This window comes from Cinclus cinclus, chromosome 23 (genome assembly GCF_963662255.1).
Source record: "Cinclus cinclus chromosome 23, bCinCin1.1, whole genome shotgun sequence".
Taxonomy (NCBI): domain Eukaryota; kingdom Metazoa; phylum Chordata; class Aves; order Passeriformes; family Cinclidae; genus Cinclus; species Cinclus cinclus.
In genome coordinates this window covers 1,641,952-1,657,058 of record NC_085068.1, presented here as the reverse complement: position 1 = coordinate 1,657,058, position 15,107 = coordinate 1,641,952, and the positions used below count along the sequence as shown (strand labels likewise).

General features: G+C 46.2%; 1 protein-coding gene across 7 annotated transcripts in view; it reads right to left on the bottom strand.

The window, feature by feature from the left end:
• The window catches only part of EIF4G3 (eukaryotic translation initiation factor 4 gamma 3), a 101,320-nt gene that overhangs the window by 54,569 nt on the left and 31,644 nt on the right, over window positions 1–15,107 (bottom strand). For 4 of the 7 annotated variants that reach the window (XM_062507368.1, XM_062507369.1, XM_062507375.1 and 1 more), the window contains 5 exons: window positions 8,546–8,566; window positions 7,591–7,770; window positions 6,495–6,609; window positions 3,158–3,258; window positions 361–483 (listed from right to left, as the gene is read on the bottom strand). In XM_062507368.1, coding sequence (XP_062363352.1) covers window positions 361–483; window positions 3,158–3,258; window positions 6,495–6,609; window positions 7,591–7,770; window positions 8,546–8,566 — 540 coding nt within the window. The remainder of the gene's footprint in view (window positions 1–360; window positions 484–3,157; window positions 3,259–6,494; window positions 6,610–7,590; window positions 7,771–8,545; window positions 8,567–15,107) is intronic. The other 3 variants (XM_062507370.1, XM_062507372.1, XM_062507374.1) reach the window with 1 other exon arrangement.

Below are 15,107 nucleotides of genomic sequence, written 5' to 3'. Positions count from 1 at the left end.
CTGAAGGTCTATAATCAATCACCTGTGAGACATGACTTTCCTCAGATGCACAAGACTTAACAGACACCTCCTTTCCTACAGATATTCTGACTCCTTCTTTAACACTGAAATGCTGAAAATCTCTGAAAATCTACTGCTGATAGAAAACCAGGGAGGGGGAATGTGCGGGAGCACTGAGGCTCCACATGGACAAGTTAGGGACTGCTAAAAATGATCAAACTTGGGAAAAAATAATCTCAGAAGAATATTGATAATTTAGGAGCATCCAAGTCTCTGAGGCAATCAGAGATGTGGTTGGAAGTGTGAGGGAGAGGCACAGCAAGGCAAAGCTCACAGGGGAGGAATGCAGGCCTTCCTTACCTGAGGTGGAGTTGGGGTGGAGGTGGGTCTGACGATGGGGGGTGTGGGGTTTCTGCTGCCCCCTCCAGACATGATTTCTTCTGTTATGTCTTTGCCTCCCTGGTTTGGATCCCGGATTCGGATCTACAGGATTGAAAGAACTGGAATAATAACAAAGGAATAATTCCCACAGGTGTTCCTGGTACTGCTGTCCTTGTGGAGAGCAGCGTGGGTAGCACATGCTCCCAACCACACCCAGCAGGAGATGCTCTGGGATGAGCAGGAACACTGGGATGTGGCTTGTTTCCATGGCTTGGAATGCATGTCATGTCATCCCTTCATCAACACCTAATTTAATCAAAACCTAATTTAATCATCAACCACACCAGTTCAGTCTAAATATGTGCACTTGTAATTCAAAAATACAGGCTCTGCTGTTGGAACATGAGTTTCCTGCAACTGAAAAAATCTGGGAGACAGTTTAAGCATGCCCAGTAGTGGAAAGGGCAAGAATGGAGAAAAGGCTGCATTTTACCCAGACAGGGAACTCCATGACCTTGCCAGCCCAGCTTGTGGGAAAGGGGGAAAGCAAATCAGCAAATCAGGCCCAAGTTCCATCAAAACAGAGGGAATCAAACAAAAATACTAAGTGGAGGAAAGGGAAACTGAAAGAGCAAACTCAAATCCTGTAGAACTCGGCAGCATTTAGGAAAAAAGTGGGATTTTTGAGTCTCTTCACAACCCCAAAAGTGGAAGAAAAAATATTTTCCAAAATAAACCACTCCAGAACACTCCCTCAATCCTGAACTGACACTTAAGCCAATCCGTGTCCCTCAACAGAGGGAAGAGACAGCATGTCTGGGATAATGTGAAACAGAGCTTTTCATCTTCAGTGTAAGAACTGGAGATTCTGATAACCCTGAAGACAGAATTCTCTGTATCTGCTCACATTCTCCAAAGCTCCTGGCTGAACTCGAGATTAATTCCATGCAGAAATCCAAGCAAACAACTCCAAGCAAACCAAGAGACACCATCACCCTTCCCAGGGCAGGGGTTCTGCTGGAAACCCCCCTGTAATTGCCCCATGGCCAGGAGTGGGAATGGTCTTTCAGGTCCTTCCAAGCCAACCCTTCTGGGATTCTGGGATGTAAAACTGTAAATGCAGAAGGGTTTTATGATTTGCCAAACTCAGTTTGGTGGGGTGGTGGCTTTATTCTGGGTTGTTAACACACAAACATACATGCTGTACTCAAGATGTTGAGTCTGAGCTTCTATTTTTGATGGAATTGTTTTGCTAAAATATTTAATTAACTACAGCACCAAGGACTTGAGAGTTGGCACTAATTCCTGCCCTCTCCTCCCCCTGACACAGAGTCAATGGTATTAAAAACAAGATTTCCCTGCCTGGAAGTTTGTAATACTCAAATACTCAACTCATGGTGGATGTGGACATGTGGACATGAATACATTTAATTTTAATTTTTCTCATTTCTCCAGTTGCAACATCAATTGCCAAACTGAAATAGCACATTCGGAGAGAAGCATCTCAGGCATTTAAAATCCCTTTTCTGCCTCAAAAAATGAAGGTTGGCTGGCATGGAACTGCCTTAATCCCAGCTGAGTGTGTCTGATCAGCTCTGCATTTCAATGGCATGGGGGATCCTGGCATGTTGTGTTTGGGATGTGAACATAGACTCCTGGAGACTGAAGAGGTGACAAAAAAGCTGCTGAGAGCAGCCACCAAAAAGGCCTTTCCTGCAAGCACAGCTCACACATTGTTCAGTTCTTCCAGTCTCCCAAATCAAGTGTCACCCCAGATCATCCTCAAAACTCCAAAGATTCAAATATTCTGCATTTTGAAGCATGTCTAGGTCCCTTTATTCTTTTCTACCCCCCAGGAAACTGTTCTTTTAATGTTCCCAAAACACTCACACAAATACTACTGTGATTTCCTTTTCAGTCCTTTACAAAAGATTCATTCACAAGTTCAAGCCCACATCTTTTTCTGGTTAAACCTTACATTCACCTTTATACCATATATACCTTTACTGTTCCCCACCATCCTCCTGTAGATGGGTTTAAATTCCATTCATCTGCCTCTCTCAAATTCCTCTCAGTGAATTAGAAAGAGAGGGAATATGCTCTCCAAACCCATGTCCACCTTTATAATGTGGTCAGGTTCTCTCAGGCCTGCAAATACATCCTTAACTTAGTGGCACCTTTTTCAAGGCATAATATTCAATAATTTCTAATTTGTCACTTTGAACCAGCTCCCAACATTCTCCCAGACTGCTTCGTTCACTCATTCCCACCTGGCTTTTTGGGAACACTCTAAGCAGCAGCACAAGTGGGGATTCCAGGCTTGGGAGACCATGCTGCTTTTGTTTATGTTTATTTAAAACAGCAAAATTATATTCCCTTTTGATTGGCTGAGATGTTACAAACTCAGAGTGGAGAGTGGCCACAGAAAAATGGAAAATAAGGTACCACTGCAGCACTGTGCAATGTTTAATTACACTTAATCTCTTTGGGAATCACAAAATGACTGGTTTGGGATGGAAGGGACCTTAAGGCTCAACTTAAAGCATGGGCAGTGACACCTTCCACTGTCCCAGGGTGCTCCATCCAACCTGGCCTTGGATACTGCCAGGGATCCAGGGGCAGCCACAGCTGCTCTGGGCAGCCTGCGACAGGGCCTTCAGTGAAGGTAAAGCTCATGTTTAATCTCAAGAACATTATTCATGTCCTTGCACCTCCCAGACAGGACAGACCCCGGGGCTGAGTCCCCCGGGGCTGAGTCCCCCAGGGCCTCACTCACCGTTTTCTTCTCCCTCTTGGCAGGCGGTGGCTGCTGCTGCTGAGTAGGCACAATGATGGGTGCAGACTGGTACACGGGCTGGCTGGGGTAGAAGGGTGTTCCTGGGGCAGAACAACACAAACCAGAAAGACAAGGTCAGCTCAGGACAGAAAACCAAGTGCCAGATGTAACACTGGCCAGAACTTCCAACATCTGTCTGGGAATGCTGCATTTGATCAGCTCCACTTCCACTGAACAGAAGCTGATGCTCCATCAAGACAAGAGATTCAGCCACTATTTCTTATTTGATTTCCATGACCAAAAATTGGCCACATACATCATCCCTTTCTGAGAGGCTGTGGACACCACAGAGGCACTGCAGGACCATCCCTGAACTCCTCTGCCTGACAAACAGGAAGTTTTTTTGCTGGGTTTGCTGCTGGTTTATCACATGTTTTCTGCCTTTGTAAAGGAATTCAGTCTAACCAATAAAAACAATTTGTGAGGTCAACTGCAACCTATTTGGAAGAATAACCAGAAATCTTAATTACCAGCAATGTTATTCTCATGCTGCAACACACAAAAAGCATAACCACAGTGATTAGTGCAGAATTACACCATGGAGCTGATCACATTCCTAACAGCCAATATGGTTCATTTTGGTCTTCTCAGTGGAATGAGAGTGGCTCAATAAATAACCAAGTGCTTTAAGACCATGCCAGAGATTGGGTGGCAGAGCAGAGCTTCCTCCTGCCTATGGATCAGGGGTCAGGGGAATGTGTAAGGTGCTGCTGGGTGTTCTCCCTTCTAGGCATGGATGCTGGATGAACTGAGTGCTTGCACTTGCCTCTGGCACAATCTGATCTATCCTTCAGATGAACTAACCTTTAACTGGGAATTAAAATCTGGACTGTGCCTGTAACCCAACAGGGAGGTCACTGGATCTCAGGCAAAGGGTGAAATCCAAGAAGGCACATTAAACCAGCCCATCACAGCCTGATCTGCAACTTCCAAGGATGCATTCCTCCTGGCGAGTGAGAGCTGGAAAGCCCCAGCTTGGAGCAGGCTCCCTGTCAGCAGTCCTCAGAGTGGGAATCTTCTCCTGTCCAAGCAGAGAACACTGCATGGCATCGAGGAGCTCAAAGTAACACTCCTGGCTGGGCTGAATCACTCAAGAAATGTCTCATTTTGAATGTCAGGGTCAGCAGAGCCACTTCAGATCTGGCCTCAAAGTCTCTTTTCAGCATCTCTTCAGGCTGGGAATCAAAAATTATTGCCCACGGAAATTGGGGCTGTCCCTGGATCTCTGGAAGTGTCCAAGGCCAGGCTGGACAAGGCTTGGAGCAGCCTGGGATAATGGAAGCTGTCCCTGGCCATGGTAGGGGGTGGCACTGAATGGGATTTAAGGTCCTTCCAACCCAACCATCTTGGGATTTTGTGGTTCTATGAACCTTGCTGATGACCAGGTGCCTGGGTTAAGGTGAGGGAACAGGAGGAGCTTGGGATCCTGCAATGTGTGAATTCCCTTTTTTTGTAGTTTTCTAGAAACCAGATCTAACCACATCATCTGCGATATGATCCCTGCTGGAGAAGCAGCTCCAGCAGAACTCAGGGAACAACTCTCCCTTTATGAAAAGTATTTTAAAAACCCAAATCCTGAAAAGAGCAACTTCTGGGAAGGAACAGCTTCTATGACAAGCCAAGTGTATTTGCCAGTGCCACACTCTTTGCTCTGCTCCCTGCCTTTGATCCCTTCCAGTTCTCCAGCACCCAACTTTCATTCTCCCTCCTACCCACTGATCATTTCAAGGTCTTCCCCAATGTTGTACAGAAACCCCCTGATATCAGAAAATTATAAACTACAAAACTGAGTTATAAAATTGCACTGTCCATCTTCACAAATTTTGTCTTCCATTGTGTTTTCCCTTACTACCTTCTTTAGCTCCTGCCAAATTGCAATGATTTTGATATCCAGCAGCCACACTGGCAACAAATCCTGTGGTTTATTGAAAAAGCACTGCCAGCAGCATTTTCCATGCCTGGACTGTAGATTTAGCTGTTCCCCAAACCTGGCAGCACCTGGTGAGAGACTGAGCATTCCTATACACAGCAAGGGAGTGATGGGGGGAAAGGTGGGTAAGTATAGGCAAATCCTTGGTTAAACCTTCCCTGCCTGGAAAACTCTGCAGGACAGAGAGCTCTGGCTTCACCCACTGATGCTCCAAAGTTGCAGCAACTTAACCCTGAGACTGAAAGATTCCAAGATTTTCTGCAACACACCAGGCGCTTCCAGGAAAGGAAAGGAGATGGAAATTAACCTTTTCCTAATTACAGGAGTAAAAACACATAAATGGCACCAAGCAGATCTAAAACAGCACAAAAAATGAGGAATACGGGGCAATTTTCTTGTCTAGTGGATCCAATTTGAAGAACCAATACAATATTTCTTTTATTTTCTCCAGGATCAACCACCAGGAAGTAGCTGCCCTGTAATTACTCTCTCTCCTATTCTGAAATTGCATTACCAGGTTCAAAGGCTTCATGAAGGCAACCTTTCAATGATTCCCATGAGTTTCACACAGGCAGATAAATAAAAGAAGGAAAAGAGGAAAAACAAGAGACCTCTTTGAATGATGCACAGGGTTTTTCTCTCCCCGCAAAGGGATCTCTGTGTGTGAAGAGCAAACTGCAATTCTGCCAAGGGAGCAGGGCTGTTACTATTCAGCCTGGAAGGGAATCAGTCACCACAAGGCTCCAAAATTCCAACAGAGAATTCCCATGGGAGGCTGAGAATATCTCTTCCCCCAACAGGTTGTAGAGTGGGCAGGGAACAGTGAGTGACCAAATGCATGAAAAGGCCCAGTTTTGACCTATGCAGGGGTTACAGACTCTTCCACTGCACTAAATTATTTTTGCAGCATCAATGCAGGGAAAAACCAACATGGCTTGTTCTTATCCCCCACCACACACCAAACAAGAAACGCTGGGATAAGAACTGTTAACTGCTGTTCACTGTTAGTGCTGGAGCATTCCCAGGTCATGGCACAATGAAAACCAGGACTGCCAGATGCACCTACAATACCTTAATAAATAATAATGATAGAGCAGGGACTAACAAACAGCCCCATTCCTGGTCACAGTCAATCCTGGGCAGCTGCAGCCTTTCCTGACACACTCACACAAACAATACTCTGGGATTTTTCAGGAGTGAATAATCAGGGCTGTGACACCACCAAATTTAGCAGCTATTTGAAGTTCAAGCAAATGCTAATCCATCTTGTTATTATAAATCTTTATCTTGACAACAGAAAAACACACCAAGAAAAGACTCTGTAAGAACTCTCCAAGCAGAACTTACCATAGGCATTGGGGAATTCTCCAGGACCTGGGCCTGGATAAAAGGGTCCTGGTCCTGGTGGCTGCACAGGATATTGCTGGGGTGGCCCAACATAGGGTGGGCCACTGTGACGATACTGGGGGGGACAAAAACAACATCACTGTACAAGGACTTGGGCAACATGTAACTGAGACCCCCCCCCCCCCCAATCAAAAGGGATCTGATCCTCAAGCTTTTTAATTACAGCTTTGTGAATCACAGAATCATGAATTTCCAAGGTTGGAAAAGATCTTTAAGATCACCAAGTCAGACCATCAACCAGCACCAGCACCAAGCCCATCACTGACCATGTCCCCAAGTGTCACATCCACACGTTGTCTGAACGCTTCCTGGGATGGCAAGTCCACCACTGCTCTGGGCATCCTCTGCCAGTGCCTCACCACCCCTTCCATGAAGGAATTTTCCCTAATATCCACCTAAACCTCTCCAAATGTTAGTGCCAAAAGCAAGGTAAAGCCAAGGTAGGGAGGATGCAGGAGCTGAGGTAGAACAGTCACTCCCTGATTGTAGCAACACTCTGTGTTATGAGGCCCAAGGTTCTGGAGTGCCTGTGGATCTATAAAGTCAAATTAGGTATTTTTAAAGCACTAGATATTTTCCAAGAGCTTGGTTTCCGACCGTGTTTGAAGGAGGCTTGAAAAGGGTGATTGGTTCCTACTGCCTCCATGCACAGGAGAACAAATACTTCATACAGAGAAAGGACAGAGGCTGAACCACAGAATCATGGAAGCATTTAGGCTGGAAAAGTACCCTAAAATCATCAAGTCCAACCACTCCACCAGCACTGCCAAGCCCACCCCTAAACCTTGTCCCCACATGCCACACCCATGCATTTCTTGAACAGTTCTAGGGATGGTGACTCCACCACTGGCCTGGGCAGCCTCTCCATGAAGGAATTTTTCCCAATATCTAATCTAAACCTCCCCTGGCACATGATATGCAACTACCAGCTTGATTTCACAGACTCATCCCCACGTGCTCCTGGCCAGTCCCGAGACAACCCCCACGGAGCAAATGCTGCTCTGCAATTCCTCAGGTGCCTGAATGCTGGATTTACCTGAGGGATACAGTACTGGGGGCCCTGAGGCATCGGATAGGGCATTGGCAGGTGGTTCACCATCATGATGTGCTGGTTGGTTTGGTACACGGCAGTCGGGGTCTGTGCTCCAGGACGGATGGAGGGGCTGCTGTTCTGGATGGTGGCTCTTGGAGGTTGGATCTGAGGCCTCTGAAAAAACTAGGAGAGAGAAAGGAGAGAGGAGAGAAAACAAAGAACTGGTCAGACTTTCTGGGGAAGAACTGGAAATATCCTTACAATATTATAGTTATGGTGCTAGTTTCAGGGGTTGCCACACTTCCAGAAAACTGCAGGACAATCCATGTTCCTCTATGAACAGCAGGCCCATCTATGGCTTTCTATTTTACAAAGCGGACACAGTCAAGAATTTTACAAACTAATTATTATTAGTTTGCATCGCCCGACTTTTACAGCTGAACCTTCAGACCAAACTTCAGAAAAATGAGTTTGTCTAATTTTTTTTTATAAGGTGGCTGCTAAAAAAGCCCCACCTTTATAAATATCCCAGGGAAATAAAGGATCAAGGCAACTGTTCCAATTTATCTCCAGAAGAGCTAAAAATCCAGAATTTCACAAAGGCCAGAGGTACCTCGTGTCTCTCCTTCACATACAGGTGACTTGTCCTGCCCTGCTTTCCAAAGGGTGGCAACCTGTCCCAGGGTGGTCCCAAAGCCTTGCACCACGCTGAGATGAGGCGATGCCCCAGTGGATGGGCCAGGCCTAGGCAACCAAGCAAGCCTTGGCACCAGCTCCATGCTGGCCCTGCCATGCTGGGAGTGGCCCCGGGATGGGCAGGGAGCTGCAGGCCCTGCCTCTGCATCTCAGCTCACAGCTCAGCAGGTGAGAGATGCACTGGACACCGAGGCATTCACTGGCTGAGGAGTCACCAGGTGAGAGACACTGATGCCATGCAGAACCAGGACTTAAGAGTTACCTGTATAGGTCTGAATCCTCCCTTCAATAACGGAGCAAGAAAGCAGCAGGAAACAGAAAGAAAGCCAATGGAACAGCTTACAGATCAACAGGAAGGAACAGGATACAACATGCACTCTAAATGCACACAATTCCAGTCAGCTGCTGCCCTGCTTTGACTCATCCCTTCCAGAAACGGTCAGGAAAAGACACGGAGTGGTACCACAGATTCTGCTGCCAGAATCCCACAGGGTCAGAACTCTCCTAGAAAAGCTTTATATGGAAGCATAAAAGTTTTTTTAAAAACCCAAACAAAAAACCCAATCAAACAATGATTTACTGCATGAAATGTGACACTACAGAAAGAATTTATGTTTACTCTGTTCTTAAAACATCAAGTATTTCTCCTTCTTTCAGTGGTACAGAGAGGGTAGAAAAAGCAGAAACCCTGGTTCCTATCATGGATTTCTCTCCTTTTCTGCACCAAGACTGGGAGGAGATGAAATGCCACATATTTAACTGTTAAGTAAAAAATAATTATAATAATTAGGCTACCACACATCCCACTGAATCCTGCTGGCTGCTGTGCAGTGATGTGTTACAGGGAGTAACTGTGCCAGGAATGAGAAAAGAAGAGAGGGGAATGAAGGGATGAGCTGGGACACTTCCCAGGTTTGGGAAGGATGGGGGAAGACAGAAGGAAGCTGAGATGTCTTCATCCTTGATATAACCAACAAGCTTAAAATGGCCATTCTGGTGCTGCTGAAGACGTCATGACACCTGAGCTGCTCCCCACAGCAAACCGTTTCTCCAGGAAAGCCCTGGGTGACTTTCTTTCACATAACCAGACATTGTTATGGTGAGCACAATGATTTTATATGTCAACCTGGATGAAAAGCTGTCCTCAACAAGCTGGAAATGTGACCTGAACCAGGAGAAGGTAACAGTCTGGGGAGAAAAGTTTGGAAGTGAGGGTGGAGAAAGCAAATGAGAAGAGCAACAGCCTGCCATGATCTTGCTCTGATAAAACCATGTGGCTGAGATGTGGGGGAGATGCAGGAGTGTACCATGAACCAAGCACAGGTGCGGAATTTATAGTGAGAATCACCAGAGTTTGTATTTTTTGATATCCAAAGACACCAGAAAGTGTAAAAATCTTTCTTTTTTCACTGCAATTCATTGAGTAATGATAATTTTTAAGCTGTAAGCATGTTGCAGCATGTGTCTCACCCAGGGAGGGTTGGAAAAATTTAATAACCCCCACAGGTGTGTCCTAATGCAGAGTGAAAAAGGCTGGAGGCAGAAGTGAGACCTCTCTCTACCAACAGCACATCCACACACAGGGCAGTGCCAGAGCTGGGGAGACTCTACCTATGGAATTTGCTCCTCAGGCTCCTGCTGTACCTACAGAACCTGCTCACAAGCAAGTGAGACCATGCAGGGAACACTGCCAGCACTGAAAACTCCTTGGTCATGGACAGTTCCCAGCACTTCCAGCCCCTCCCTAGAGGCTCCCAAGGTAAGCCCTGCTGGGGGCATGGGCTGGGGAAGCTCCATTCTGTGGGACACAGCCAGGGCTCTTCCCTGCTGTGGCAGAAGGAAGCACAGCACCCTGCTCTGGAGTGGGGGTGGCACTGACCTGCTCTTCCAGGAGCACTGAACACCCCCACAGAGCTGCTCCACAGCAGCAGGGGGGGTCTCTGATAAGGAGACTGAATGTCAAAAAACCTCTCAGAGATCCCCTGTGTGCCCACACCATCCCAGAGCTGGCTCAGCTTCAGGGATGGGGAGAAAAGGAAGAGAATTCCATCCCTAGCAGGAAGACAGAGCAGCAAGAACAGCAGCTCATTATTCCAAGCAACAGGACCATGAGAAGCTTTTGAAGTGGCAACCTGAGACCTCTCTGACAAAGTCTGAATGACTTGTAGCTACTCCAGTTCCTGTCAGCAAAGCTAGGATTCTGGAGGAAATCTGGTATGGGAGCACTATGCATCTGACCTGGACATGAGTTTGACTGTTCTAAACCTGCAGCACCTGGCTGACAAACTGCTTTATGCCCCATCCTCACCCCTGGCCCTCAGGAGCTCAGCCAGCAGTGTTCACAGGAATGTTTAGGAATGTTTTGCTATTTGATTTGCTAAAACAGATCAGCACTCATCTAGGTTTTTGGTGGTTTTTTTTCTGTTTCTTGCTACTTTATTTGCTATTTAAATCAGCCTTGCAAGGTCAAAGAGATGCCTGCACAGGCAACGCCTTCAAGTAACACTAACCACGTCCTACTGAAGAACAGCAGGAAATGAAAATCTGATAGATTTGGTCTCTATTTCTTCTATCAAGTGCAGGATTTGGAGTGGAGAACACCCAGGACCACAGCAAAGGTACCCTGGGCCACAGAGAAGCTTCTGAGAGAAACTCTGCATTGCACGAGCCCTTTCTTGACTCCTTCCTTCAAAAATTAAGCCCTGCTATGTCTATTGATGGTCAAATTTTGGTTGTTCAGCAACCAGTAAGGACCTGAGCCATGGTCTTTGAGTCATATCTCATCCCTTATCTGCCCAAGTCTGTTAGGGAGGGATTTCTTGAATCACCTTGGAATCAATATTCCTGGGCAATACAGTCTCTGACTTCACCCAGGGCTGCTCCCTCTCACTCCCAGAAGAGCACAAGCAAAGCCCTCTGACACTGCTGTGATCAGCTGCCTGAAGCTCAGCTCCTTTGCCTGTTCATCCCATAAGCCCTCCTTGTCCCAGCAGCCCATTCCTCCCTGCTCAAGAAGTTCTGGAAAATCAAAAAGCAGAATTGCAAACAGCCTCCACACAGGGTTCCCCCAGTGCTTCCCAAAACTCCGTAACTGGAAATAACTCCAGTGCTTTAGCGGATAGTTGCACTGCAGAGATGGTTTCAGCTGATGAGCTCCCACTTCATGGAATTAAACCTTCTCCTTGGCACTAATTGCCAGGCTGGCTGTCACCTGCTGCCATGCCAGCCCTCTGCTGTCCCTGTTTTCCAGCTTTGCACTTACTAAATTTGCTGTAGACACATACCTGCCAGAGGAATTAACACTAATTTTACAGAAATCCACTCCAAACCTCCTGCCTACCCTTCTGTACTTCCCTGCCATTTTCCCTTTAGTCACTGCTAACATATCCCAACCCCCTCAAATCCTTTTATTTACCACCATATTCTTCATTTTCTTCCCCAATCACTCTGTGCCCAGAGAAAAAAAATCAATGACCAACGTGGCATCTAGGAAAAGCAGAGATCAAGCCCCAGCCTCCTCTGATCACCCACCACTGCTTTCCATGGATTTGCCACTTGTTCGGTATTTCCAGGCCATAGCTCCCAGTGCCAGCAGTGCTCCCTTGCACCCCAAAATATTAATATGGGATAAGAGCCTGAAAACAAACCTGTGCTAAGCTCAGCCTGGCAAACATGGGCATTCATCTATTTTTTTCCTAGGATCATGGCTGGATGTTGTGATAGGTCCACACAGCCCTGTGGGAGGTTGCGGAGAATGGAAGCAAAATGAAACTTCACCAAGTTCTCACCCAAGTTCTGCACTTCAGTCAAGCTTCTAGTACCCCCGTTATTAATTTTTACTCTTTCTGGTGCCACCAGGAAGGCTGGTGGGATGACCTGAGCCTGGCCTAGGGAAGGGAGGAAGAGGTGCCTGCACTGGCAACGCATTAGGAACTGAGGAGTTGCAGCCCTGAGATGTGAAGATCAGAGAACTGTAGAATTGTTTAGGTTGGAAAAACCCTCTAAGATCATCGAGTCTATCCCTAACCCATGTCCGTAAGTGCCACATCCACACATTGTTTGAACATTTCCAGTGACGCTGACTCCTCCTCTTCCACTGCCTGACCACCCTCTCCGTGAAGAAATTCTCCCAATATCCAACTTCAACCTCCCTTGGTTCAGCTTGAGGCCATTTCCTTTTGTCCTGTCCCTGGCTCCCTGGTGCCAGGAGCAGGAACTGCAACATAAATCCCCATGTCCTGCCTCCCCAGTACCTCAGTGCAGCTCTTTTGGCTGCCTTAAGGCAAGGCTCGTTTCCTCCCCCTCAGACTCTCCCAGTTTTATTACTCACTAAATGATAAAATGAAGGGGAAAAGCCCTTCTTGGTATTTAGATGTGGCAGCTCCTTCACACACTCATGGGTGCAGACAGGGAAGTAACTGCAGCAGCTGTTTCCTGCCACTTTCTGACTTGAAATACTCCCCAAAAGTGACAAAATGGTCAGCTGGGACAGTTCAGGGACTCAACTCCCAACCTCTCCAAGTCCCAAAGCTTTTTCACAACAGCACCCAGCCAAGCCCATGCTGTGCTGTACCAGTACACCCAGACCATCTCACGTAATCCCAAACTAAAACTGGAATAAACTCTTCCAGCAAGCTCAAGTGAGAGGCTGAGCCATGAGCAGCAAACCCATCTCAAACAAAGTTCAAGTCAAAAGGAAACTACCACATTTCAGTTTATAATTCTGATTTCTGTTTTTAATTACACCAGCCTCTCTTCTTAGCACCCATTTCCAAAATAAACCCCATGTTCCCCAAATTACTTCATAAGTGAAGGGTTTTAGGCAGATCCAAATGTAATAAAAATTTGCATTTTGAGGCTCAGGTTAGAAGAAAACTTCTGTTCTCAACTGTGCTTTGTGAAGATCAGAAGCAACAAAGTGACTCCAGAGCCTCATTTAGAAAAGAAAAACAAACTCAGTGCATGAAGTGGGAAATGGAGCAGCAATGTTATTTAAATCTATTCCCCAAAAAAACTTAGTAGGGACTGTTTTCTGTCTCCTATAAAGTGAGGTTTTCCTGCAGATTCTCATGTGTGTGATCTGGCAATCAGGGATTACTGATGCACATTTACCTTCCAGTCAGAACTGCTGCAATGATTTCATTTCCCTTCAGCCACTATTGTTAACACCCTAAATCTCTGCTGTTTTCTCTCACACAGTGTGGTCACACTTTCTCCAGCATTAACTGACTCCATCAACTCCCACTGTAATTGTCCAACCTCAGGACAGGCTTTTCCATCCAGGAAAAAAGCCCTGCTTATAAAGTTGCCATTCAACTTCAGGTGCTTAAATCACACTCATCTGAGTACCTTAAAGATCTAGTAATTACAGGCAGTAACATTAAAGAACAATCCATTATTTGTCTGAAGGAGACCCAGAATCAATACAAGGCACATGTTAATAAAAGCTGGGATGGACACAGGGAATTGCAAACTCCTCGGTGCTGCTTCTGTCTTCAAAGGGAATGTGGAGTTGTTGCAGTAAACATTAGCCCTGCTGAGGCAAATTTACTTATTTAGCATGTTCTAGCTTACAAATCTCACTCTCAAAGCTCTTATATTGTGTTACACAGTTTAACCAAGTTTAAAACCTCTCATGTGCGGATAATTATTTATGTTGGTCTTGAGCATCCTGGGAGTGCTGGGTTTAGGATGAACTTGCTCCCAGAGCCGTGACCCTCCTGCATGTGCCAGGGGCCAAAATCCCTCTCTCCACCCCCACTCCACATCACAGGTGTTTTGGATTAAGGAAACAAACAGCTCATCCTCAGCCCAGGTTTCTCTGTGCCTGTCCTGAGGCATCACATGACAGATATAACTGGGAATAAAGCCTGGGATATTTTTCTAATGGTGACAGCTTCTCACAGATAATTATAAGCAGATTCAAATGTAACAGAGACAAAAATCTAACTGTGATAAAATTGGGAAACCATTGGGATTTACAAGCATAGTAAGGGCAGGGCCATAACTGGGTCCAAAGGAAAGTTTTGGATTCCATTCTGACATACTGGTGGCAAAGTCCCACCAGTAAAGCCCCCACTCACGGGAATTAATTCCTCCAAGGCTTGCTGCCTCAAGACTCATGGGCCAAAACCTGCTCAGAGAGCTCAGTAAAGTTTAGGAGAACATGAAATGGCTTCCAGTGAATATATCCCTTAGGAATGACCCATGAAGGAACTAAGGAGCTACAGAGCAGCAATGCACTCTCTGTATTGTATATACAGAGATATGCAGTATAAACACCAACCTGAAGTTAAGAACAAAAGTATCTAAACAAGATCCTGATCCATCATTGCCCAGACTGCCCAGTCATCCTGCAAATATTCCTCTACCACTGTCTGTCCATGCCATCCCAGCCACACACAGAAACCATTGCTCCGTCCCATATGACCTCTGACAACTGCAAATGTCCCACTCTGCTCTTCAAACTCCTTTTTTTTGCCCTGCTCTGGAAGGCTCCAGCTCCCCTGCTGCTCCTTGAGCTGGAAGGAACAAGGATGATGGGGATTTTGGTGTGTCTGTGCTCAGCTAACTAACCTGCTCTTCTCAGACAGAACTCTCCCCACGCTGCTCATCCCAGTGTTCAACTGCTCAGTAACATGAGAGAAGTGAGAACAGAGTAATTCCCTGGAAAAAACCTTCCACGCCTCAAGCCCCTGTCCTGACACCACAGTATTAATGGGATTTTTTTCCTATTAATTTGTAGAAACAACCTGGTTCTTCCAAGCCAAGAGAGCTCTGGGAGAGCTTTCCTGCCTTGCCCTGACTCTTCTTCTCTTTCCCAC